This window comes from Oncorhynchus nerka, linkage group LG25 (assembly GCF_034236695.1).
Source record: "Oncorhynchus nerka isolate Pitt River linkage group LG25, Oner_Uvic_2.0, whole genome shotgun sequence".
Taxonomy (NCBI): domain Eukaryota; kingdom Metazoa; phylum Chordata; class Actinopteri; order Salmoniformes; family Salmonidae; genus Oncorhynchus; species Oncorhynchus nerka.
The window spans coordinates 48,960,977-48,984,842 of NC_088420.1; the positions used below are offsets into that span (position 1 = coordinate 48,960,977).

At 44.2% G+C, this 23,866-nt stretch overlaps 1 protein-coding gene across 10 annotated transcripts in view; it reads right to left on the bottom strand.

The window, feature by feature from the left end:
- Positions 1–1,568: 1,568 nt before the first annotated feature.
- LOC115109617 (F-actin-monooxygenase mical2b-like) overlaps positions 1,569–23,866 on the bottom strand; it is a 94,105-nt gene continuing 71,807 nt past the window's right edge. For 9 of the 10 annotated variants that reach the window (XM_029634741.2, XM_029634740.2, XM_029634742.2 and 6 more), the window contains 11 exons: positions 20,302–20,410; positions 20,126–20,196; positions 19,410–19,475; positions 17,651–17,757; positions 16,765–17,512; positions 16,006–16,088; positions 9,035–9,130; positions 8,302–8,398; positions 5,081–5,186; positions 4,907–4,980; positions 1,569–4,777 (listed from right to left, as the gene is read on the bottom strand). In XM_029634741.2, the coding sequence (XP_029490601.2) occupies positions 4,593–4,777; positions 4,907–4,980; positions 5,081–5,186; positions 8,302–8,398; positions 9,035–9,130; positions 16,006–16,088; positions 16,765–17,512; positions 17,651–17,757; positions 19,410–19,475; positions 20,126–20,196; positions 20,302–20,410 (1,742 nt within the window). In that variant the 3' untranslated portion in view covers positions 1,569–4,592. The remainder of the gene's footprint in view (positions 4,778–4,906; positions 4,981–5,080; positions 5,187–8,301; positions 8,399–9,034; positions 9,131–16,005; positions 16,089–16,764; positions 17,513–17,650; positions 17,758–19,409; positions 19,476–20,125; positions 20,197–20,301; positions 20,411–23,866) is intronic. The other variant, XM_029634737.2, reaches the window with a different exon arrangement.

Genomic DNA, 23,866 nt, shown 5'->3' on the forward strand with positions numbered 1-23,866 from the left:
TTGGTGTGGGATAGCCCGTGCTGGGCTTGGTGTGGGCTAGCCCGTGCTGGGTTTGGTGTGGGATAGCCCGTGCTGGGTTTGGTGTGGGATAGCCCGTGCTGGGTTTGGTGTGGGCTAGCCCGTGCTGGGTTTGGTGTGGGATAGCCCGTGCTGGGTTTGGTGTGGGATAGCCCGTGCTGGGCTTGTTGTGGGATAGCCCGTGCTAGGCTTGGTGTGGGATAGCCCGTGCTGGGCTTGGTGTGGGATAGCCCGTGCTGGGCTTGGTGTGGGATAGCCCGTGCTAGGCTTGGTGTGGGATAGCCCGTGCTGGGCTTGGTGTGGGCTAGCCCGTGCTGGGCTTGGTGTGGGATAGCCCGTGCTGGGCTTGGTGTGGGATAGCCCGTGCTAGGCTTGGTGTGGGATAGCCCGTGCTAGGCTTGGTGTGGGATAGCCCGTGCTGGGTTTGGTGTGGGATAGCCCGTGCTGGGTTTGGTGTGGGATAGCCCGTGCTGGGTTTGGTGTGGGATAGCCCGTGCTGGGCTTGTTGTGGGATAGCCAGTGCTAGGATTGGTGTGGGATAGCCCGTGCTGGGCTTGGTGTGGGATAGCCCGTGCTAGGCTTGGTGTGGGATAGCCCGTGCTAGGCTTGGTGTGGGATAGCCCGTGCTAGGCCTGGTGTGGGATAGCCCGTGCTGGGCTTGGTGTGGGATAGCCCGTGCTAGGCTTGGTGTGGGATAGCCCGTGCTGGGTTTGGTGTGGGATAGCCCGTGCTGGGTTTGGTTGGGATAGCCCGTGCTGGGCTTGGTGTGGGATAGCCCGTGCTGGGCTTGGTGTGGGATAGCCCGTGCTGGGCTTGGTGTGGGATAGCCCGTGCTAGGCTTGGTGTGGGATAGCCCGTGCTGGGTTTGGTGTGGGCTAGCCCGTGCTAGGCTTGGTGTGGGATAGCCCGTGCTGGGTTTGGTGTGGGATAGCCCGTGCTGGGTTTGGTGTGGGCTAGCCCGTCCTGGGCTTGGTGTGGGCTAGCCCGTGCTGGGCTTGGTTTAGACTAGCCAGTGTTGGGATTAACCGTGTTGGGCTGATGTGGGATGGCTGTGGGCTGGCCTATGCTGGGATAGCCCGTATTTGGTAGGTGTGGACTTGTTATGGCTTTTTGTGGGCTAGCCCCTGTCCACATGAGGCCAATGGGGTTATGTTTGCTGGGAACTGCTTGGCATTCGACCGAAAGGCGCTACAGAGGGTAGCGCATAAGGCCCAGTACATTACTGGGGCCTAGCTCCTTGCCATCCAGGACCTCTTACTCTATTCCAGGTAATGTCAAAGGAAGGCCCTAAAAATTGTCAAAGACTCCAGCTACCCAAGTCATAGACTGTTCTCTCTGCTACCGCACAGCAAGCCAAAGTCTGGAGCCAACAGTACCCTAAATAGCTCTACCCCCAAGCCATGAGACTGCTAAATAGTTACCAAATAGCTACCAGGACAATTTGCAATTACCTTTTTTGACTCATCAGATACGCGGCTTCTACTGTTTATTATCTATCCTGTTGCCTATTCACTTTACCCCTACTAACAGTACCAGCGTTTGGACACATACTCATTCAAGGGTTTTTATTTATTTTGCTATTTTCTACATTGTAGAATAATAGTGAAGACATCAAAACTATGAAATAACACACATGGAATCATGTAGTAATAATTAAAAAAGTGTTAAACACATCAAAATATATTTTATATTTGAGATTCTTCAAAGTAGTCACCCTTTGCCAAGGTTTTTTTTAAATACATTTTTATTTATCTAGGGAAGCCAGTTAAGAACAAATTCTTATTTACAATGACGGCCTACACCAGCCAAACCCTCCCCTAACAACGCTGAGACAATTGTGCGGCGCCCTATGGCACTCCCGATCATGGCCGGTTGTGATACAGCCCGGGATCGAACCAGGATCTGTAGTGACGCCTCTAGCACTGAGATACAGTGCCTTAGACTGCTGCGGCACTCAGGGTAGGTTTGGGTAAGTTACTTCCTCAATGTAATCCATTAGTTACCTGTCCAAAATTGTAATCAGTAACATAACTTTTGGATTACCCAAACTCAGTAACGTAATCTGATTACATTCGGTTACTTTTAGATGACTTTCCCCTTAAGAGGCATTAGAAGAAGACAAAAATGTATGTTACCAATTGAACCACATCTATTGCAGGATAAATCAATGTTAAATTTTACATAGCTGGTCATATATGGATGTTAAATTTTACTTTATGGGTTGGTTATGTAGGCTTCTTCTAACCCATCACGTTCTACTATTAAATTATATCTTTACATTAAAAACCAAAGTCTATCAGAATTCCAGTCATTCCAATAAATGTTATACCCCTTGATCTTCAAGAATAGGACTTGGAAATATGGAAGTATAGATTTGCCAAATTGTTTTACCTGAGCATAACCCCAAAACAAAGGATTTATTAGCCAGCCCTACTCTGTTTATGATTTTGTTGTCATGGAGGACTGATTAGGCTCATTGATTCGAGTTGAAAATAAATGCTGCTCTCATGGAATTGCTTGGTTTGAGCATTACTGAAAAGTGCTATTTACATGTGAAAAATGAATACCATATGCATCATTTGCTATAGGCCTATTGTTTCACTTTTTTGTTGGCACCACTTTGATATCTTGATAATATGCAGCTGTTAAAAGGGCAAATCCACAGTGAAACAATAAATAAACAGCCATCCCGCCTCTGTTTTGGTAAAAAGCTGAGCGATAGGCCTGGAGAAATGTAACCACTCTCAGAATAACAGACAGAGCTATGGATGCAAGGAATGACCATCCATGATATCAACACGATTGTTTTAGTCATGTTATGAGGTTATACAGTGTTAGTTTACATTTACATTGTTTCCAAACATTGGAGAAAAACAAGCTTATATTTTGGGTTCTTATGGAGTGTGACAGTTGAACTAAGATCATGAGGCATTTCTATGTTATATTCTTCAAGAATGAATGGATATATATACACAGTACCAGTCAAAAGTTTGGACACACCTACTCATTTAAGGGTTATTCTTTATTTTTAACATTTGCTACATTGTAGAATAATACTGAAGACATAAAAACTATGAAATAACACATATGGAATCATGTATTAACCAAAAAAATGTTAAACAAATTTAAAATAAATCATATTTGAGATTCTTCAAAGTAGCCACCCTTTGCCTTGATGACAGCTTTGCACACTTTTGGCATTCTCTCAACCAGCTTCATGATGTAGTGACCTGGAATGCATTTCAATTAACAGGCGTGCCTTGTTAAAAGTTAATTTGTGGAATTTATTTCCTTCTTAATGCGTTTGAGCCTATCAGTTGTGTTGTGACAAGGTAGGGGTGGTATACAGAAGATAGCCCTATTTGGTAAAATACCAAGTCTATATTATGGCAAGAACAGCTCAAATAAGCGAAGAGCAATTACAGTCCATCATTACTTTAAGACATGAAGGTCAGTCAATTCAGAAAATGTCAAGAACTTTGAAAGTTTCTTCAAGTGCAGTCAAACCATCAAGTGCTGTGATGAAACTGGCTCTCATGAGGACATTAGACCGGTGGAAATCTGTCCTTTGGTCTGATGAGTCCAAATTAGAGACTTTTGGTTCTAACCACTGTGTCTTTGTGAGATGGATGATCTCTGCATGTGTGGTTCCTGCAGTGAAGCATGGAGGAGGTGTGATGGTGTGGGGGTGCATTGCTGGTGACACTGTCAGTGATTTATTTAGAATTCAAGGCACACTTAACCAGCATGGCTGCACAGCATTCTGCAGCGATACGCCATCCCACCTGGTTTGAGCTTAGTGCGGCTATCATTTGTTTTTCAACAGGACAATGACCCAACACACCTCCAGGCTGTGTAAGGGCTATTTGACCAAGAAGGAGAGTGATGGAGTGCTGCATCAGATTACCTGGCCTCCACAGTCACCCGACCTGGGAACTTCTTCAAGACTGTTGGAAAAGCATTCCAGGTGAAGTTGGTTGAGAGATTGCCAAGAGTGTGCAAAGCTGTCATCAAGGCAAAGGGTGAATACTTTGAACAATCTCAAATCTCAAATTCTATGTGTTATTTCATAGTTTATGTCTTCACTATTATGTAGAAAACAGTAAAAATAAAGAAAACCCCTGGAATGAGTAGGTGTCCAAACTTTTGACTGGTACTGTACATAAGCAATATTTTTCTTTGAGAGGGAAAACACATTTGATAGGCTGACTCTATGGGTTTCTGTAGTGTTTATAAGTGCTTTCCAGTGCAACTGAAAAAGTGTTCTATATTATTCTATTTATAAGGCTGCATAACATTAAGGTTTTCTTGGTAAGGCATACAGTAATCTCTGAAGGCTGTCTCGGGAGACTAGCCTAAACAAACACTTGATGTACAACCCTCAGGTCCATAAGAGGTGTGGTCCTCAAGTAGGAATTGACAAGTCAAATTGATATACATATTCAAAAGGGTCATCATGCCACGTGCGGCCAAATCCAGTAGGGTAGTCACTAGTAGTGAAGTCACTTGTCTCTTCTGCCTGTGGAGCTGCATGGTGCTGTAGCCTTTTCCCTGCCCCAGAGGGCTGATTCTCTTCAGGTCCAGTGGAACTGGTAGCCTCTAGACAGTACCAGGCTCTCCGGGTCTCTGTCCTCAGCCCTCTCCTGCAGCCGCTGCTCCTCCAGCAGGCTGACCAGAGTGTCTCTCCTCTCCACCACCTCCATGATCTCCGTCAGCATCTCCTGTTCCTCCGCCAGCTCACTGGAGCTCTTCCTGGAATCTGCAAAGGGCCACAGCGGATAAAGGGCAGCGGCGCAAACGTATAACAGTGGTAAGTACAGAATGTGTAACAGCTGCACACTACAATTGCACAGTACTACGCTACAATTACACAGTATGTGACCCATACCGTCTATGGACATCCTGCATCGTAGATCCATCTGTAGTTGACTCTGTCTGTCCTCCAGCTCGAGTTCCTGAGCACTAACAACAGACAAGACAACCCATTTTCGAACACTCTTCACTCCATAAGGCGGTCACACTATCTGAGAATGCACCGTGCCTCTCATCTTTTCCTACTTACAATATGACCAGCTCCTCCTCATAGCGTGCCAGTCTGTTCTTCTCCAGGACCAGCTTGAACCACGGTTGAAGGAGATCGTGCTCATCAGAGAGACCATCACCTTTGTCTGATAGTGGGAGAGAGCAAGGTCACAATCAGTTACCCCAACCCCATATAGAAGTTTGATCATCCTGTTTCTTCATTCCTCATGACGTCCAAGGTCGACTAATAAGCTCCCTGTCACAAGGTTATACAGTAGACGGACATAGTAATCGTCCAACTGTACATGAGCCGATAACGTAAATGGGTCATTCCATCAATTCGGTGCCTTTTGAGAAGTATAACTTGGTGGGGGGAACGCTAGATTTTCACCTGATTTTAACATTCTGTAATAGAGAGCACACGTTCATCTTCATAAAACGTGTTCTCCCCATCTCAATAAATGAAACATGTAAATTAATATAGAAAGTGCCTATTAAGTGCCAAATAAAGTAACAGGGTTGACGATTTCATCTTAAATCAGCCATAAATCCCCCTGTCACAAAGGGATTGGAAGCTTGTTGTGTGGAACAGGGAGTGGCAATTGAATGCAAGGTTCACAATTTGTATTTATTGTTGAAACATTTCTAGCCTGTCTATTTATGCGTAACAGGGTTGACGTGTTATGATCGACCTGCTCAGTTTTCCACAAAACACCAGCAAATGGCCAAAAAGAGTAGAACCAGCTCACCTACTTTTACACTATGAATTTTCTATTAGATGTTCAAGGTTTCTTTTGAAAAACGTATCAAAATATGAATAGTTTCACCATATTAATAAACGAGTTCAGTTCATGTAACAGAGTTGAACTTAAAATGAGGGACAGACGTAAATGAATCACTAATCACATTAAATAAATAATAATATTCAAAATTGACTTTGCCAAAGAAACAAAATACCTAAGGCTTTACAATGAAGGTGAACTTGGAGAAATGTTGGGGTTAAGTGAGTTAAAACCTTCCTGGAAGGTCACATGGAGGGACATGCCAAAATGCAGAATTTTGGAACCTCAGCTTTTTTGGCACTTCAGCACTGGTTGAATCAACATCGTTCCCACAATTACATTGAACAAACATGGAATAGACGTTGAACTGACATCTGTGCCCAGTGGGTTCTGTCCTTTTTCAGATGAAAAATCTGATTGATTGAATTCTATAGTAAAGGGGACTTCATATAACCGACTTTTAAAATTCAATATTGGTCCACAATTTCTACTTAAAATATCAAAGGGACGCAAAAGCCAATCACTCCGTGGAACGGCCAAATACTAACGCAATTGACTTCATAAAGCACTTTATAATGGACCGTCGTAACTATCAGAGGTTAAAGAGTTAACTTTTGAAAATGTAATAGCATGAAAGTGTAACGCGCAGACAACAGCCTAAAGGTATTTATTTAAACTGCATAAGCGCATTCTCCATACTAGTGTGTCATTTAAACAAGTTAGTGGGTGACTGGATCTGGAGCAATTGATTTATATGTCAAAGCTACTAAACACGGAGATTTAAATTAACTACAGATATGACATATTAGACCCATTAGAAGAGTGTGTTTGATTGAACGACAGCTCCTCGTTCCTTTTCTAAATCTTCTGAAACATTATGCCGTCTTTGTTGTCAGAAGGTTAAGAGGAAACGCCTTCTCTACCATTCTCTACCATTGCCACATACTGTAGAGCACTGTGACCCTTGCCTCCAAATACCCCTGCAAACATCTATTGATTCATTTTTTTTTACCTAGACAAATCTATTTTGAGTGAGGAGAGTCAGATACAAAGTCTAAACTTTGTGTTCCTTTTCCAAACTCAGAATCTTGCCATGCACATAATCTTGTCAATGTCTGTCAACTACCCCCTGCCCTCTTTCTATCCATTTAAAGTATGTTAATAACGTAAATGAACAAAGAGTCTATTGAGCCAAGAGCCCTTCGCTATAATGCAATTATCCAAACAAAGCAAAAACATCTGCACAATGACGGCCACATCACAAGAGAATATCTCTGTGTAGTTAGAATCAGAATTTGCAAGGTCATTCACTGTACTGAGAGGAGCCTGCCTGTTAATGTATCTGTCTCAAATGGTACTTAGACAAGATACACTCAGTCATTCAGTGGAGGCTTTTAACATAGAGCCTGACTATTGAACGAAACGTGAGTTTACACAAAAATGTGCTTTCCATTTGAGAATAGAAGGGAAAAAATATGGATGAAACAATTGCATTACTCAGTTATGTGTGCTTTTATGCACTGTAATCTAATTTAATATAATTGTAATAAAAGTAACAGCTAACTATGCTTAAACTCCCAATAATTATTTATCTGGAGGGTGCAGAAGGAACAAACACATTTCTGAGAAATGTATGAAATTCCATTTACAATTCCGGCAAAACACAATTTACCTTTGAGGACTATGATTATCAGTATAAAAACATTACTTGTTAAAAGGAATGACTGTTTTTCATTCTAAAATTGCTGTCTTTAATGGCTAACTTGTATATCACGATGTGCAGTGGAAATGAAACATGGGTTGCTTTCCCACCGCCTTCCTCTCTTCACAAGGCCAATTGCCACTGTAGTGATTTCAAAACAATTTTAACTTGAGGTTATTTTGGTTATTAAGTTTATTTTGAATGCAAATGACTATAATTTGGTGCCATTTTTATTATATATTTTCCTAGCAAAGGCATCAGAGTAGTTCTGACTGTAGACTACTCTAGATAAGGAAATTGAAATAATGATTAGAGAAGCATTGCCACTTTCAAACCTCACAGAAACCGGTCAACTAGAACGAGCATAGGTCTTTCTGAATACAGTATTTACGTGTCTCGGCTATATGTTCTTGGCTGAGGTTAAACAAAGATGAAGAGAGTTCCATTATCAGCCATGCCTTTCTCCGCTCTCTGTTCATAGCGGTCTTCACGTGCCATGTCTTTGTGTGGTACCTTCAGAGAATAAGGCATCTCTGATGCAAGGACAAGGACGACCAACTTACTGAACATTCTGATTTTGACCCTTCCAATCCATTCTCCTAAACTCATAAAATTCTCTGGCCACGAGTCAGATACGTCAACTGAACGGATACACTTTTATGTACTTCACTCATACTGTACACGGTGCAGCTGTTGGAATCCGCACAGCATGGGATGACAAATGTACAGTACTCGCCAAAGGTACAGTACATGCAGTTAGGACACAGCGTGGCTCACCTGGGGATTCGCCTCGAAGGACCTTCTCAATGGTCACCCCTCTCTCCTCCAGGTCCTTCTGCTTCTCCCCCACTTCCTCCAGCTGCCTCTGTATGACCTTCACACAATAAACAACCAGGTCAGAATCAACCAAGACAGGCTCACAATGTAGCTCGACACATCATATTTATATTCCATTCATCTCCCCAACAAATCAAATACGTTTGTGGAAGACTTCATGAGTGATTCAAATGTATCAGAAAAATAAAATCTATGTAGATAGGTTAGTTGACAATACCACAAAAACTATGCGCGCCCTTCCATGGGGCAGAAGTCAGCGTGTTGTCGTGATACTGGATGGCCAGATTGTTAGCAAGAATGACAATAAACTACCATGTGGGGAATCGTAATGGGCTCGTTTCATCTTGTTATTGATACCATGCCTTGTGTTTTGACTGATTTCATGTCAATGCTAATATGCTCAAATTCGATAACTAGCTAACCAATAACTGTAACAATGTATTTGAGAGACAACAAGTGCTCATTGTGTTTTCAATAAACATCAGGGACAAAATATGGCTTTACATGTTGCCAGCAATCTAAGCCAACCCATATGTTTGCCCCATAGTTGTGCATGCCTCGGTTTTGTTGCTAAACAACCAATCCGTCTATAAAACATGTAAACGAATGGCAAATGATCACAGAAGCCCTTTGTGTGGTAGTGCTGTTCTGTTGTTTATGTGCTCTACTGTACCTGGGCTCTGTGGAGTCTCTTCAGCTGCTCTCTCTTGTCCTGTTGAATCGCAGTCTCCTCCTGCCTCCTCCTCTGTCTCTCTGAGCTCCCATGGGTCTAAACACAGACCAGCAAGACAGTGTCACATACCACTTACCTCACAGCAGAGTTGAACCCTATGTTCTTAGTCACAACTATTAGTCTGCTGTGCACAACAGTCTGATATCTTATCAGTCATGCACTTATCCTGACCTGGCGGAAGAAGCAGAGATTGTTCCTAACAGAGAAGTGCAAAAAACAGTGCTCAAAATGAGAGGGTGGGGTGTACGCGGTGAAGCCATGGCCCAGACCTACTGCAACACCAGAGTGGGATTTCCTCCCTGTATGTAAAGTGATAAGAGCAGGTCATGATGTGCTCCTTTCAGCCTTCCCAATAATCACTCTAATGGAGGATGGATTATCTGTTCCCCACCGGCCTCTTTCTGCCTACTCTGTATCCTCTGCCTTGAGGAGAGGTGCATCTAACCGCTGATCTGACCAGTGGAGGCTCCTCGGAGGAGGAAGGGGAGGACCATCCTCAGTGAAATTCATAAAAATAAAAACTGTAAAACATGAAATAAGTTCTCCTTTTTAGATAAAACTATACTAAATATATTCACATCACTAAATGATTGATTAAAACACATTGTTTTGCAATGAAGGTCTACAGTAGCCTCAACAGCACTCTGTAGGGTAGCACCATGATGTAGCCAGAGGACAGCTAGCGTCTGTCCTCCTCTTGGTACATTAACTTCAATACAAAACCTAGGAGACTATTGGTCCTCTCCCCCTTCCATAGACTTGCACAGTAACTATGACAACTTCGGGAGGACATCCTGCAACCTATCAGAGCTCTTGGAGCATGAACTGACATGTTGTCCACTCAATCAAAGGATCAGAGAATTAATCTAGTACTGAAAGCATAAGCTACAGCTAGCTAGCTCCGCAGTGCAAAAAAAATGTGTTGAGTAGTTGACTCAGAGGTAAAAAGACAATCTAGTTTAGCCTATTCAAACACCCAGCTCAAACAGAGGGATGCTATGTTAGCTAGCTGGCTATGACTATCCAACACAACACTGAAACTCTTCCAAGTCAAGGTAAGCTTTTGGTTGTATTAATTGCCACCGGGCCTGCCGGTGTAACTGCTAAACTGCTTACTGACTATACACTAACGTTAACTCATGTAGCTGGTCTACTAACGTATTAGTTCTATTAGCTATTTTGACTAGGATGTTACTTTAGCTAATATGGGGTCAACGATGTAGGTTGTGTGCAGCGGTTTTCATATGGTTTGGCTTGGAAAGTTTTTTTTGCCTAGTCACATACAGCTGATGTGTTGTGCATTGAAGTCCACAAACAAAGGGAAAAGGTGAGAGGAGGAGAGTGCATAGATGCAAGAAGGAATACAATGTGGCTGCTATGAATGTGAACTGTGTTTACGCGTGATCAGGGTTGTATTCATTCGGCCAATTCTGTTGAAAAACATTTCTTAAACGGAAGCAAGCAACAAAAAAAAACCTGAATTTGTCCATTAGAAACTCTCGTTTGCAACTGTTGGACTAATGACCCTAGATAAGCTAGATGCAGGTAAGAGTGTGCAAGGTGGTATTGAATATGTCACTGTCTGTCCATGTGTCACTGTCACCTTTTCTCTCGACCTGTGTGCACCTACCTTGTAAACGTTAATTCTTAGGCTAGGTTATAGCAACCTCATGATGGGTATAGGGAAAATGATCATGTAGTAGCCCAAACCTATCGATGTTACATTGAACTGGGTGAATGGATTATGAACGACAGACATCCAATATTCTGTAATAGAAACAAGGCCATGCTCATAAAAAAAAGGTCCTCCCTCATCTTAAACGGCACTGACCGCCACTGGATCTGACGTGACATGGATTGTTGCCTTCACCCATTATTTAACATCACGATAAGTGATTACTTCCAAGAAAGGAGGGAAGGAATGATGCATGGAAGAGTATTGGAAGAGGGCTGATGCTCCAAGATGGCGTAGCAGTCGGACGTGTGTTTTGTCTTGTCCCGTCCTGTATAGTGTAAATATAGTTTTTTTTCCGTATATATTTCGTACATATTTTAATCTCACTTCCCAACCACAGGCTGAATATACTCTCCTGCAACCCGCATCACCCAATGTGGTACGGATCTGCTTTTTCTATGCTTTAGAAACGGAACCCTCATCAGAAGCTAGCCGCTAACTAGCTACTAGCTAGCGGTCTTCAACGCTAACTAGGACACCAGCGACATCTACCCAAAGCATATCAGACTGCTTTTTCTCTACCACATCTCCGGATTCCTACCGCAAGCTCTGAAGCTTTATACCGGATCATCGTAAATAGCTAGCTGCAATCCGAGTGGCTACTCCTGGCTAACGTCTCTGTCCCAGAGCAAGCACCAGTTAGCCTGGAGCTAGCCTCGAGCTAAGCCCATCTCCCGACTACCCGAAGAGGTCCAAAAATACCTAATTTGCCAATTGGCCTGGACCCTCTACTGACCCTCTACTGCCGACACGGAGCCCCGCCGATCCATCACGACTGGTCCGCCGACATAATCGTCCGAGGGGTTTCAACAGGCTTTTCCGCTGCGAATCGCCAAAGATCCGTCTGCTGGCCAAGGCCCGCGAGCTTTCTGAATCGCTGTATCTCCAGCTCACCGCACGAAGAGGAATAAACAGACTCACCCCATCGCGACGTCCCCCAAAGGTTAACTCTCTAGCCCTCGCTATCTCCCTGCTTGCTAATTCGGCCTGCTAACGGCTAGCTTGTCAAGCTCCGGTCCGCTAACTGCTACCTTGTCTAACTCGGGCCTACGAACTGTTAGCTTGTTAGCACAGGCCTGCAACCGTCTGTACCACCGCGTCCCAATCACTCTCTGACCCCATTTACTTTCTATCTCTTTTTGATTTTTAATTTGTTTATACCTTCCGAAACCTGCCTTGTGATACTCGCTATTACTTTTACTCTTATTTTTATTTTTATGACACACTCAAGAACCTCCAGACGCTAGTCATTGTTAGTTAAAAAAAAAAAAAACCTGGATAACACTCGCCAGCCCAGCCCCCCTGCCCATCCACCACCGCTGCCCTGGACACTGATCTCTTGGCTACATAGCTGACGCACGCTGGACTGTCCATTAATCACGGTACTTTTCTGCTTGTTTGTCTTACCTGTCGGCCCCGTTGCCTAGTCAACGCCATTTTACCTGCTGTTTGTTGTGCTAGCGGATTAGCCTCGCCTACTGTTTTTAGCTAGCTTTCCAAATTCAACACCTGTGATTACTGTATGCCTCGCTGTATGTCTCTCTCAGATGTCAATATGCCTTGTATACTGTTGTTCAGGTTAGTTATAATTGTTTTAGTTCACAATGGAGCCCCTAGACCCACTCTGCATACCCCTGTTACCTCCTTTGTCCCACCTCCCACACATGCGGTGACCTCACCCATTACAACCAGCATGTCCAGAGATACAACCTGTCTCATCATCACCCAGTGCCTGGGCTTAAGCACCCCACCATACCCCTGTCTGTGCATTATGCCCTGAATATATTCTACCATGCCCAGAAACCTGCTCCTATCCTCTGCCCCCAACGCTCTAGGCGACCAGTTTTGATAGCCTTTAGCCGCACCCTCATACTACTCCTTCTCTGTTCCGCGGGTGATGTGGAGGTAAACCCAGGCCCTGCATGTCCCCAGGTACCCTCATTTGTTGACTTCTGTGATCGAAAAGCCTTGGTTTTATGCATGTCAACATCAGAAGCCTCCTCCCTAAGTTTGTTTTACTCACTGCTTTAGCACACTCTGCTAACCCTGATGTCCTTGCCGTGTCTGAATCCTGGCTCAGGAAGGCCACCAAAAATTCAGAGATTTCCATACCCAACTATAACATCTTCCGTCAAGATAGAACTACCAAAGGGGGCGGAGTTGCAGTCTACTGCAGAGATAGCCTGCAAAGTAACGTCATACTTTCCAGGTCCATACCCAAACAGTTCGAACTACTAATTTTGAAAATTACCCTCTCCAGAAATAAGTCTCTCACTGTTGCCGCCTGCTACCGGCCACCCTCAGCTCCCAGCTGTGCCCTGGACACCATTTGTGAATTGATCGCCCCCATCTAGCTTCAGAGTTTGTTCTGTTAGGTGACCTAAACTGGGATATGCTTAACACCCCGGCAGTCCTACAATGTAAGCTAGATGCCCTCAATCTCACTCAAATCATCAAGGAACCCACCAGGTACAACCCTAACTCTGTAAACAAGGGCACCTCATAGACGCTATCCTGACCAACTGGCCCTCCAAATACACCTCCGCTGTCTTCAACCAGGATCTCAGCGATCACTGCCTCATTGCCTGTATCCGCCACGGAGCCGCAGTCAAACGACCACCCTCATCACTGTCAAACGCTCCCTAAAACACTTCTGTGAGCAGGCCTTTCTAATCGACCTGGCCCGGGTATCCTGGAAGGACATTGACCTCATCCCGTCAGTTGAGGATGCCTGGTCATTCTTTAAAAGTAACTTCCTCACCATTTTAGATAAGCATGCTCCGTTCAAAAATGCAGAACCAAGAACAGATACAGCCCTTGGTTCACTCCAGACCTGACTGCCCTCGACCAGCACAAAACATCCTGTGGCGGACTGCAATAGCATCGAATAGCCCCCGTGATATGCAACTGTTCAGGGAAGTCAGGAACCAATACACGCAGTCAGTCAGGAAAGCTAAGGCCAGCTTCTTCAGGCAGAAGTTTGCATCCTGTAGCTCCAACTCCAAAAAGTTCTGGGACACTGTGAAGTCCATGGAGAACAAGAGTACCTCCTCCCAGCTGCCCACTGCACTGAGGCTAGGTAACACGGTCTCCACCGATAAATCCACGATTATCGAAAGCTTCAATAAGCACTTCAACGGCTGGCCATGCCTTCCGCCTGGCTACTCCAACCTCGGCCAACAGCTCCGCCCCGCAGCTCCTCGCCCAAGCCTCTCCAGGTTCTCCTTTACCCAAATCCAGATAGCAGATGTTCTGAAAGAGCTGCAAAACCTAGACCCGTACAAATCAGCTGGGCTTGACAATCTGGACCCTCTATTTCTGAAACTATCTGCCGCCATTGTCGCAACCCCTATTACCAGCCTGTTCAACCTCTCTTTCATATCGTCTGAGATCCCCAAGGATTGAAAGCTGCCGCAGTCATCCCCTCTTCAAAGGGGAGACACCCTGGACCCAAACTGCTATAGACCTATATCCATCCTGCCCTGCCTATCTAAGGTCTTCGAAAGCCAAGTCAACAAACAGGTCACTGACCATCTCGAATCCCACCGTACCTTCTCCGCTGTGCAATCTGGTTTCCGAGCCGGTCACGGGTGCACCTCAGCCACGCTCAAGGTACTAAACGATATCATAACCGCTATCGATAAAAGACAGTACTGTGCAGCCGTCTTCATCGACCCGCCAAGGCTTTCGACTCTGTCAATCACCATATTCTTATCGGCAGACTCAATAGCCTCGGTTTCTCGGATGACTGCCTTGCCTGGTTCACCAATTACTTTGCAGACAGAGTTCAGTGTGTCAAATCGGAGGGCATGCTGTCCGGTCCTCTGGCAGTCTCTATGGGGGTGCCACAGGGTTCAATTCTCGGGCCGACTCTTTCTCTGTATATATCAATGATGTTGCTCTTGCTGCGGGCGATTCCCTGATCCACCTCTACGCAGACGACACCATTCTATATACTTCATTGGACACTGTGCTATCTAACCTCCAAACGAGCTTCAATGCCATACAGCACTCCTTCCGTGGCCTCCAACTGCTCTTAAACGCGAGTAAAACCAAATGCATGCTTTTCAACCGATCGCTGCCTGCACCCGCATGCCCGACTAGCATCACCACCCTGGATGGTTCCGACCTTGAATATGTGGACATCTATAAGTACCTAGGTGTCTGGCTAGACTGCAAACTCTCCTTCCAGACTCACATCAAACATCTCCAATCGAAAATCAAATCAAGAGTCGGCTTTCTATTCCGCAACAAAGCCTCCTTCACTCACGCCGCCAAGCTTACCCTAGTAAAACTGACTATCCTACCGATCCTCGATTTCGGCGATGTCATCTACAAAATGGCTTCCAACACTCTACTCAGCAAACTGGATGCAGTCTATCATAGTGCCATCCGTTTGTCACCAAAGCACCTTATACCACCCACCACTGCGACTTGTATGCTCTAGTCGGCTGGCCCTCCATATTCGTCGCCAGACCCACTGGCTCCAGGTCATCTACAAGTCCATGCTAGGTAAAGCTCCGCCTTATCTCAGTTCACTGGTCACGATGGCAACACCCATCCGTAGCACGCGCTCCAGCAGGTGTATCTCACTGATCATCCCTAAAGCCAACACCTCATTTGGCCGCCTTCGTTCCAGTACTCTGCTGCCTGTGACTGGAATGAACTGCAAAAATCGCTGAAGTTGGAGACTTTTATCTCCTCACCAACTTCAAACATCAGCTATCCGAGCAGCTAACCGATCGCTGCAGCTGTACATAGTCTATTGGTAAATAGCCCACCCATTTTCACCTACCTCATCCCCATACTGTTTTTATACTGTTTTTTTTATTTTATTTATTTATTTATTTACTTTTCTGCTCTTTTGCACACCAATATCTCTACCTGTACATGACCATCTGATCATTTATCACCCCAGTGTTAATCTGCAAAATTGTATTATTCGCCTACCTCCTCATGCCTTTTGCACACATTGTATATAGACTGCCCATTTTTTTTTCTACTGTGTTATTGACTTGTTAATTGCTTACTCCATGTGTAACTCTGTGTTGTCTGTTCACACTGCTATGCTTTATCTTGGCCAGGTCGCAGTTGCAAATGAGAACTTGTTCTCAACTAGCCTACCTGGTTAAATAAAGGTGAAATAAAATAAAAAATAAATAAAAAGGGCCCTTACCTTCGGCTGGGACAAAGGTTTGGCTGGGACAAGCTCATCGTCACTTGAGGAGTTGGACTCATCCTTCTGCTGTTCGCTGGAGGCTGTGTATAGATGAGACGACACAAGGGCATTACACTGGGAGCAGTGGTCTTCAAACTGTAGTTGTACACTCACTTCAACTATGTGATTTACATTGTTAGGTTCTAATTGTCAGAGTAAGAACTCGACGGACACTATGAAAGCTTAAACAAAGTTTATTCTTCCCAAAGGATCGAACAGCTGAATCGACAAAGACATGGTTATAATAGTGGTGGTATATGTACCTCACTTTGTGTGGAGTCTCCTCCTTCTCGCTAAAACACTGCATCTTTATTGCTTGGCAGGAAACAAAGTGATACGGGCAATAAACGGTTCCAATTCCCTTAACGTGACCTCGACCCCCTTATCCATGGCTCTCTCCCCTTATCAGTACTGCCACATGGGACCGTTTTCCTTGCCCCTCCCAAGCTTAACTGCACCCACCATAACCCTTCCTCCTACAGATAACTCCTAGTGTAAACCCTCTGCTATGGCACCCCTCATTTCTCTATTATAACTAAAGATTCATAATAGTTTAAGCTCAGAAACCCAAACCCATCGACATTAAACACCAATTATAGGCTAATATTGTAATCTAATTTATAGCATTTCATTATAGCATTGTAGCATTTTGTAGCCACGGACGGAAAAGGAGTAGAAGCATATCATAATGCTCATCACATCCTCCTGACCCCTGACCTTTGTTCCTGATGTCCTTCTCCAGAACCCCCGCTCCCACGCTCTCCGGCCCCTCTCTCTTCTTCAGCCTAAGGTAGGAGAAGAAGTTGAGCTTCCTGGGCGGCAGTGAGGCCATGTCGTCTGTGGTGAAGGATCCCACAGACTTGTTGCTGCCTAGGGACACCTGGTCCAGTAGCATGGGCAGGTCTGCGGGTCTATCACCCATGGAGGCCTTGCATGGGTGTGGGGTCGGCTGGCTCTTCTGACCCACTCCCACTGGTTCGGCCTCCTGGCTTTGGGCAGTAGCCCCAAACAGGGAGCTAAAGCTGAAGGCGCCGTCAGACAGAGGCCTGGGCTTGGTGGGCCCGTTGTTGTTCCTCCTGGTGACAACTGTGTTGGAGTCTGTGGTTGTCCCTGGTACTCCAAAAGACCTTCTGAAGGCATTTGCCCAAATCTGGAACATGGACGGTGCCGGCTGGGCCTGAGCTGGGACTGGCTCTGCCTCTACCTGAGGCAATGGGAGGATCTGGTCCCCAGGTTTGGAGTGTTTGGATGGGTCTCCTCCTCCAGGGCTTCGGGCCTCTTCTGGAGTAACCAGGTTCCAGTCTAGGAGCTTCTGTTTCTCAGACAGGGACAGGGTCAGCCTCTTCTTTGGGCCGACTGCTTCCTCCAGCTGTGGCACTTTGGTGACAGGAGGCACTTCTTTACCCATCGATGGATTCTGATTCTGAGAATCTGGAGGTAGTTTAGGACCATCATGGGAGACCTGCTGAAAAAATGCCAAAGTATTTTATTATTGCTCAGTACCAAAGTATTGTTTTATTGCTCAATTGCAATAAGGTTTATATGTGAAATGTTTCTATAACATAGGAAATTGTTGAGTATCTGTATGAATTTTGTGTTTTACTGGTGGTTCAATCACGTTGAATTCAAAGTTGGCCTCTTCAATGATGGGCTCCTCTTTTTCTGTAGTGTTTTCATGTGAGAAGTGCCTCACCAGGATGAGAGGGAGAGCTAAAGGAGTAGAGTACAGCATATACTGAATAAAAATATAAACGCACCATGTAACAATTTCAACGATTTTACCGAGTTACAGTTCATTTAAGGAAATCAGTCAATTGAAATAAATTCATTAGGCCCTAATCTATGGATTTCACATGACTGGGAAGGGGCGCAATGGGTGGGTCTCAGACGATCCCGCAGATGAAGAAGCCGGATGTGGAGGTCCTGGGCTAGCGTGGTTACACGTCGTCTGTGGTTGTGAGACTGGTCTCAGACGATCCCGCAGATGAAGAAGCCGGATATGGAGGTCCTGGGCTAGCGTGGTTACACGTCGTCTGTGGTTTGCGAGGCCACCAGTTGGACGTGCTGCCAAATTCTCTAAAACGACGTTGGAGGAGGCTTATGGTAGAGAAATTAACATTCAAACCTCGTCCACCAGAGCTGTTGCCAGTTCCTGCAGTCAGCATGCCAATTGTACCCTCCCTCAAAACTTGAGACATCTGTGGCATTGTGTTGTGTAACAAAACTGCACATTTTAGAGTGGCCTTTTATTTTCCCCAGCACAAGGTGCACCTGTGTAATCATCATGCTGTTTAATCAACTTCTTGATATGCAACACCTGTCAGATGGATGGATTATCTTGGCAGAGGAGAAATGCTCACGAACAGGGATGTAAAGAAATATGTGCACAAAATTGGAGAGACGTAACTTTTTGTGCGCATGGAACATTTCTGGGATCTTTTATTTCAGCTCATGAACCCTGAGACCAACACTTTACATGTTGTTTATATTTTTGTTCAGTATAGATAACTTACATTCATCAGAGCTCATACAGCAACACAGTGCTCGGATGCATTCACATTAACATGCATATGCTGTGTTGTCATTGTGCATAACATTAGGGTCATCACGCATGAATGACCAATCATGTGGGAAATGTTCAAATAATATATGCAAAACCCTTATGGTTCAAAAGAGTTGAAGAAACAATAATTATTGCGTTTCATCAGCAAGAGAGCACATTTATGTTGTTTATCCTGAAAAATGACCCTTTTCTAAACACTAATCTAATCTCATTCAATTGTAGACAACTCCAGATAAAAACTCATATTAAAACTCTTTTGCCCAGAGATCAGCAGCTCCCTCTAGTGTGGAGAGAACAGCTCTGACGCTCAGGTCTTCTCACTAACTTGTTTGTTTTTCTTGCATGTAACCAGCTTAAAGACGATAAACCTGATATCCATCAGTAGAAAGTCATTAGTGGTCCGATTGGATTTGAATCTCCACTATCTTGCTCTATTGAACCATGGGGCTTTACAGTCGTTCAGGTCTAACTCCATAAAATGGATGACGAGTTGGTATATACAAACTCCAGGGCGAGCCCGCTAGAAGTATAGCTTACTACTGCATTGACAGCGAGAGAGTTGAAGGTCAATGACCCATTGGGATTTTTAAAAAGGCATGAAGTACGCATCGTAGGCCCCTAACTGCAACAGCTCTTTACAACACTTCTATAAAGCACAAACATCACAGAGCTAGTAAAGCCACAGTAGGGCATAAAAAGGGGTGAGATTATGCCTGTATGATAAGGACAGGGGGTGATGGATAGGCCAGATAATGTATAAGGATTATGTCAGATTGTCAACAGCAGATAGTCTACTCACTAGCACGGATCTTCCTCTTCCATCGGCTGTTCCCAGACAGGAGAGATGAATTGGAACCGGAAGGTTCTACAGGTGTGGGTAGGAGAGGGAGAGAATACGTAATAAGGAACACATGCCACTCACAGTACTGATCTGTGCCAACACATTTGAACTGGATGTCTGTCACACAACAATGATAAACGATGCTACAGTATAGTTCTGAATGTACATGTGAACCAAGCCAATGAGGAGACCTCGTTCCAGAGTTCCTCCAACTCAGCCATGGGGTGTCGTCACAAACCTATAACTGAGCCCAGCCAACGTAGCGTGGAGAACAGAACAGATGTGGTCTAGACAGCCCTATCCGTGCAGCCGAACAGAATGTTCAGGCCGTTCACAGTGCTCAGGGCTCCCCATGCCAAGACAACTATTCAATTAATAAGGGAGAATGGCTTTGTCTTTGGGAAACAACGTATGGTGAGCTGCTCCTAACTCACTCAGAGCATAATAAACTATGTCTATATCCCACAGGACCAGGGCTAAATCACTAAACGGATGGAATCATTTTCTACATGCTCCCGACTGATGTCTGTAATGATCCTGGGAGAGAGGTTAGGCTGCTACAAGGCCAAGGCTGTGGACGGTGAGAATAGGGAAAGAGCGATCGCTGTAGCTAGGGAAAAATCAGAAGGCCAATGTGTTTCTCATAGTGGCGAATGTCAGGGAGACCTGCACACCTTTCTTCTCTTGTGCAGAATCTTGTGGTCGGAGAGAAGTATTCGAGTTGTCCTGTTTCTCCGAGTCGGCACTGCAAATGATCATAGACAACAGACACAACGAGCAACTGGTAAATATCCATTTGGATTGTGAACAAGGACACATTCTGAGCATTGTGCTGTACTAGTGGACTCACGTCCTGTTGGAGTCAGGCATGTCCAGGTCCACGGCCTCCTCCTCTGCCACTTCAGGCACCATGCGGGTGTACAGTCCATTCAACAGGCCCGTGTATCTGTAGTGATGCCCTGAAAACATACCCATCTTATTAGGTTATACATTCTGCCAGATTTAGTATAGCTATTTGACACTAAGTTTACTATAAACAAACAAGGATATCTTTGGTGACTAAGCTTTTTTGGAACACAACTACTCTTACTACGTGTAATTACGTCTGGCTCTTTTCTAACTGCCTAGTACACATTCCCAGGTTGCATTATTGCTATGGTAACAACTAATATTTGACCTTACTTTATACACTGAGTGTATAAAACATTAAAGACACCTGCTCTTTCCATGGCATAGCTTTCACCTGGATTCACCTTGACAGTCTATGATCTCTTATTGATTTAACTTGTTAAATCCACTTCAAATCAATTGAGATGAAGGGGAGGAGAGAGGTTAAATAAGGATTTTTAAGCCTTGAGACATGGATTGTGTATGTGTGCCATTCAGAGGGTGAATGAGCAAGACAACATATTTAAGTGCCTTTGAATGGGGTATGGTAGCAAGTGCCAGGCACACTGGTTTGTGTCAAGAACTGCAACACTGCTGGGTTTTTAACGCTCAACAATTTCCTGTGTGTATCAAGACTGGCCCACCAACCAAAGGACATCCAACCAACTTGACAACTGTGGGAAGCATTGGAGTCAACATCCCTGTGGAACGCTTTCGACACCTTGTAGAGTTCATGTCCGACGAATTGAGGCGGTTCTCAATATTAGGAAGGTGTTCCTAATGTTTATTATAAACTTTGTGGTCTGAGCCCTGAATGCTGATTGGCTGACAGCTGTGGTATATCAGACCATATACTATGGGTATGACAAAACATGTATTATTACTACTCTAATTACGTTTGTAACCAGTTTATAATAGCAATAAGGCACCTCAGGGGTTTGTGGTATATGGCCAATATACCACGGCTAAGGGCTGTGTCCAGGCACTCTGCATTGCGTGTTGCGTCGTGCCTAAGAACAGCCCTTAGCCATGGTATTTGGCCATATACCACACCTCCTCTGGCCTTATTGCTTAAGTATACTCAGTGTATATTTGCATGAGTCAGCATGCAGTGAAGTCTCATCTATACATTTTATACAGTTAACTGCCAAAATAATGGAAACACTTGAGTAAATGAGGGATACAAAGTATATTAAAAGCATGTGCTTCCACACAGGTGTGGTAACATTCCATCATGCTTCGGGTCATGTATAAAAATGCTGGGCATTGTAACTAGATGGAGTATAGCTCCGACCGGAATTTACTTTTCGTAGCAGGTTAGGAGCGCAGTTTAGCCAACCTTAACCTCATTCACCTAACATGCTACGTTAATTCTCCTAACCTATTGTGTAAGTTCTCCTAACCTGCTACGAAAGTCACGGTGGTAGCTGTATTCCACCTAGTCAGAACCATTATTTTGGCTACCATGGCTATGATCCCCTAGGAAGAACAATGCCCCGATCCACAGGGCACGAGAGGTCACTGAATGGGTTGATGAGCATGAAAACGATGTCAACCATATGTCATGGGCGTCTGTCACCAAATCCCAACTGAATTGAGATTCTGGAGCGGCACCTGAGACAGCATTTTCCACCAACAAAACACCAAATAATGACATTTTATGAAGGAAGAATGATGTCACATCCATCCGATAGATTCTACAAGTGTCTGGAACTCTGTGCCAAGGCACATTGAAGCTGTTCTGGCTCGTGGTGTCCCAACGCCTAGTGGTTAGAGCGTTGGACTAGTAATCGAAAGGTTGCAAGTTCGAATCCCCGAGCTGACAAGGTACAAATCTGTCGTTCTGCCCCTGAACAGGCAGTTAACCCACTGTTCCTAGGCCGTCATTGAAAATAAGAATTTGTTCTTAACTGACTTGCCTAGTAAAATAAAGGTAAAATAAAAAAATAAAAATAAGACACTATGTTGGCGTTTCCTTTATTTTGGAAGTCACCTGTATATACACAGGTATAAACTGAGACTTTGGAAAAGCATGTTAAAACATTTAACACCAACCATGTGACATCAAACATTACAGGGAGAATTCAGCTAGCCACAGCTAGGTGATTACTTACAGAACTAAACTGAAGCAATGTTGACATTGTTTTATACATTCTTTTGAGAAGTTCCATCCTACAATTAAAAAAACCTATACAAACATTATATATATCTAGATATATACTACAATTAAAAAAAACCTATACAAACATTAGATCTAGATATATACATAAATATATGGGGCATGCTCAGTATCGGAATCACCCGAATGGATTGGTTAGGTTGTGTAGTATATTGTGGAAGCGTGTGTGATTTAGAGGCAACACAGCTTCAACACACATACATGAACGATAACCTATATGGTAATTCCCCAAACATTGATTGTCAGATTTATGGTTAGGATTCCAATGCAGAATAACAGAAAAGCACCACTTGTAAATGAACTCTGCGAGAACTCTTATAATGCAGACCAGATTTGACCCAACAGGAAAGATGAGAAAGACCCTAAAGACAAAGCCATAAAGTGAAAGGATACATGCAATGGTCTATTACTATTATTTGATTTAAGTTCATAGTTAAATCTCTTTTGTAGTAGGTCTAATGTATCATTTGTTGTTGTGACAGTAAGGGACTGTGCTATTTGGATAAAAAAAAATATCAGATGTGGTTAAGCGCATGGGAATGTGCCAGTCAACAAATGACAAGTTTATTTTGTTTACAGAGGTTATGCTTTTAACAGGGTTATTAATGTGAGGCAGCTGGTGCAAAAAATATATACAATGGGGCAAAAAAGTATTTAGTCAGCCACCAATTGTGCAAGTTCTCCCACTTAAAAAGATGAGGCCTGTAATTTTCATCATAGGTACACTTCAACTATGACAGACAAAATGAGGGGAAAAAATCTAGAAAATCACATTGTAAGATTTTTAATGAATTTGCAAATTATGGTGGAAAATAAGTATTGTCAATAAAAGTTTCTCAATACTTTGTTATAAACCCTTTGTTGGCAATGACAGAGGTCAAACGTTTTCTGTAAGTCTTCACAAGGTTTTCACACTGTTGCTGGTATTTTGGCCCATTCCTCCATGCAAATCTCCTCTAGAGCAGTGATGTTTTGGGGCTGTTGCTGGGCAACACGGACTTTCAACTCCCTCCAAAGATTTAATGGGGTTGAGATCTGGAGACTGGCTAGGCCACTCCAGGACCTTGAAATGCTTCTTACGAAGCCACTCCTTCGTTGTCCGGGCGGTGTGTTTGGGATCATTGTCATGCTGAAAGACCCAGCCACGTTTCATCTTCAATGCCCTTGCTGATGGAAGGAGGTTTTCACTCAAAATCTCACGATACATGGCCCCATTCAGTCTTTCCTCTACACGGATCAGTCGTCCTGGTCCCTTTACAGAAAAACAGCCCCAAAGCATGATGTTTCCACCCCCATGCTTCACAGTAGGTATGGTGTTCTTTGGATGCAACTCAGCATTCTTTGTCCT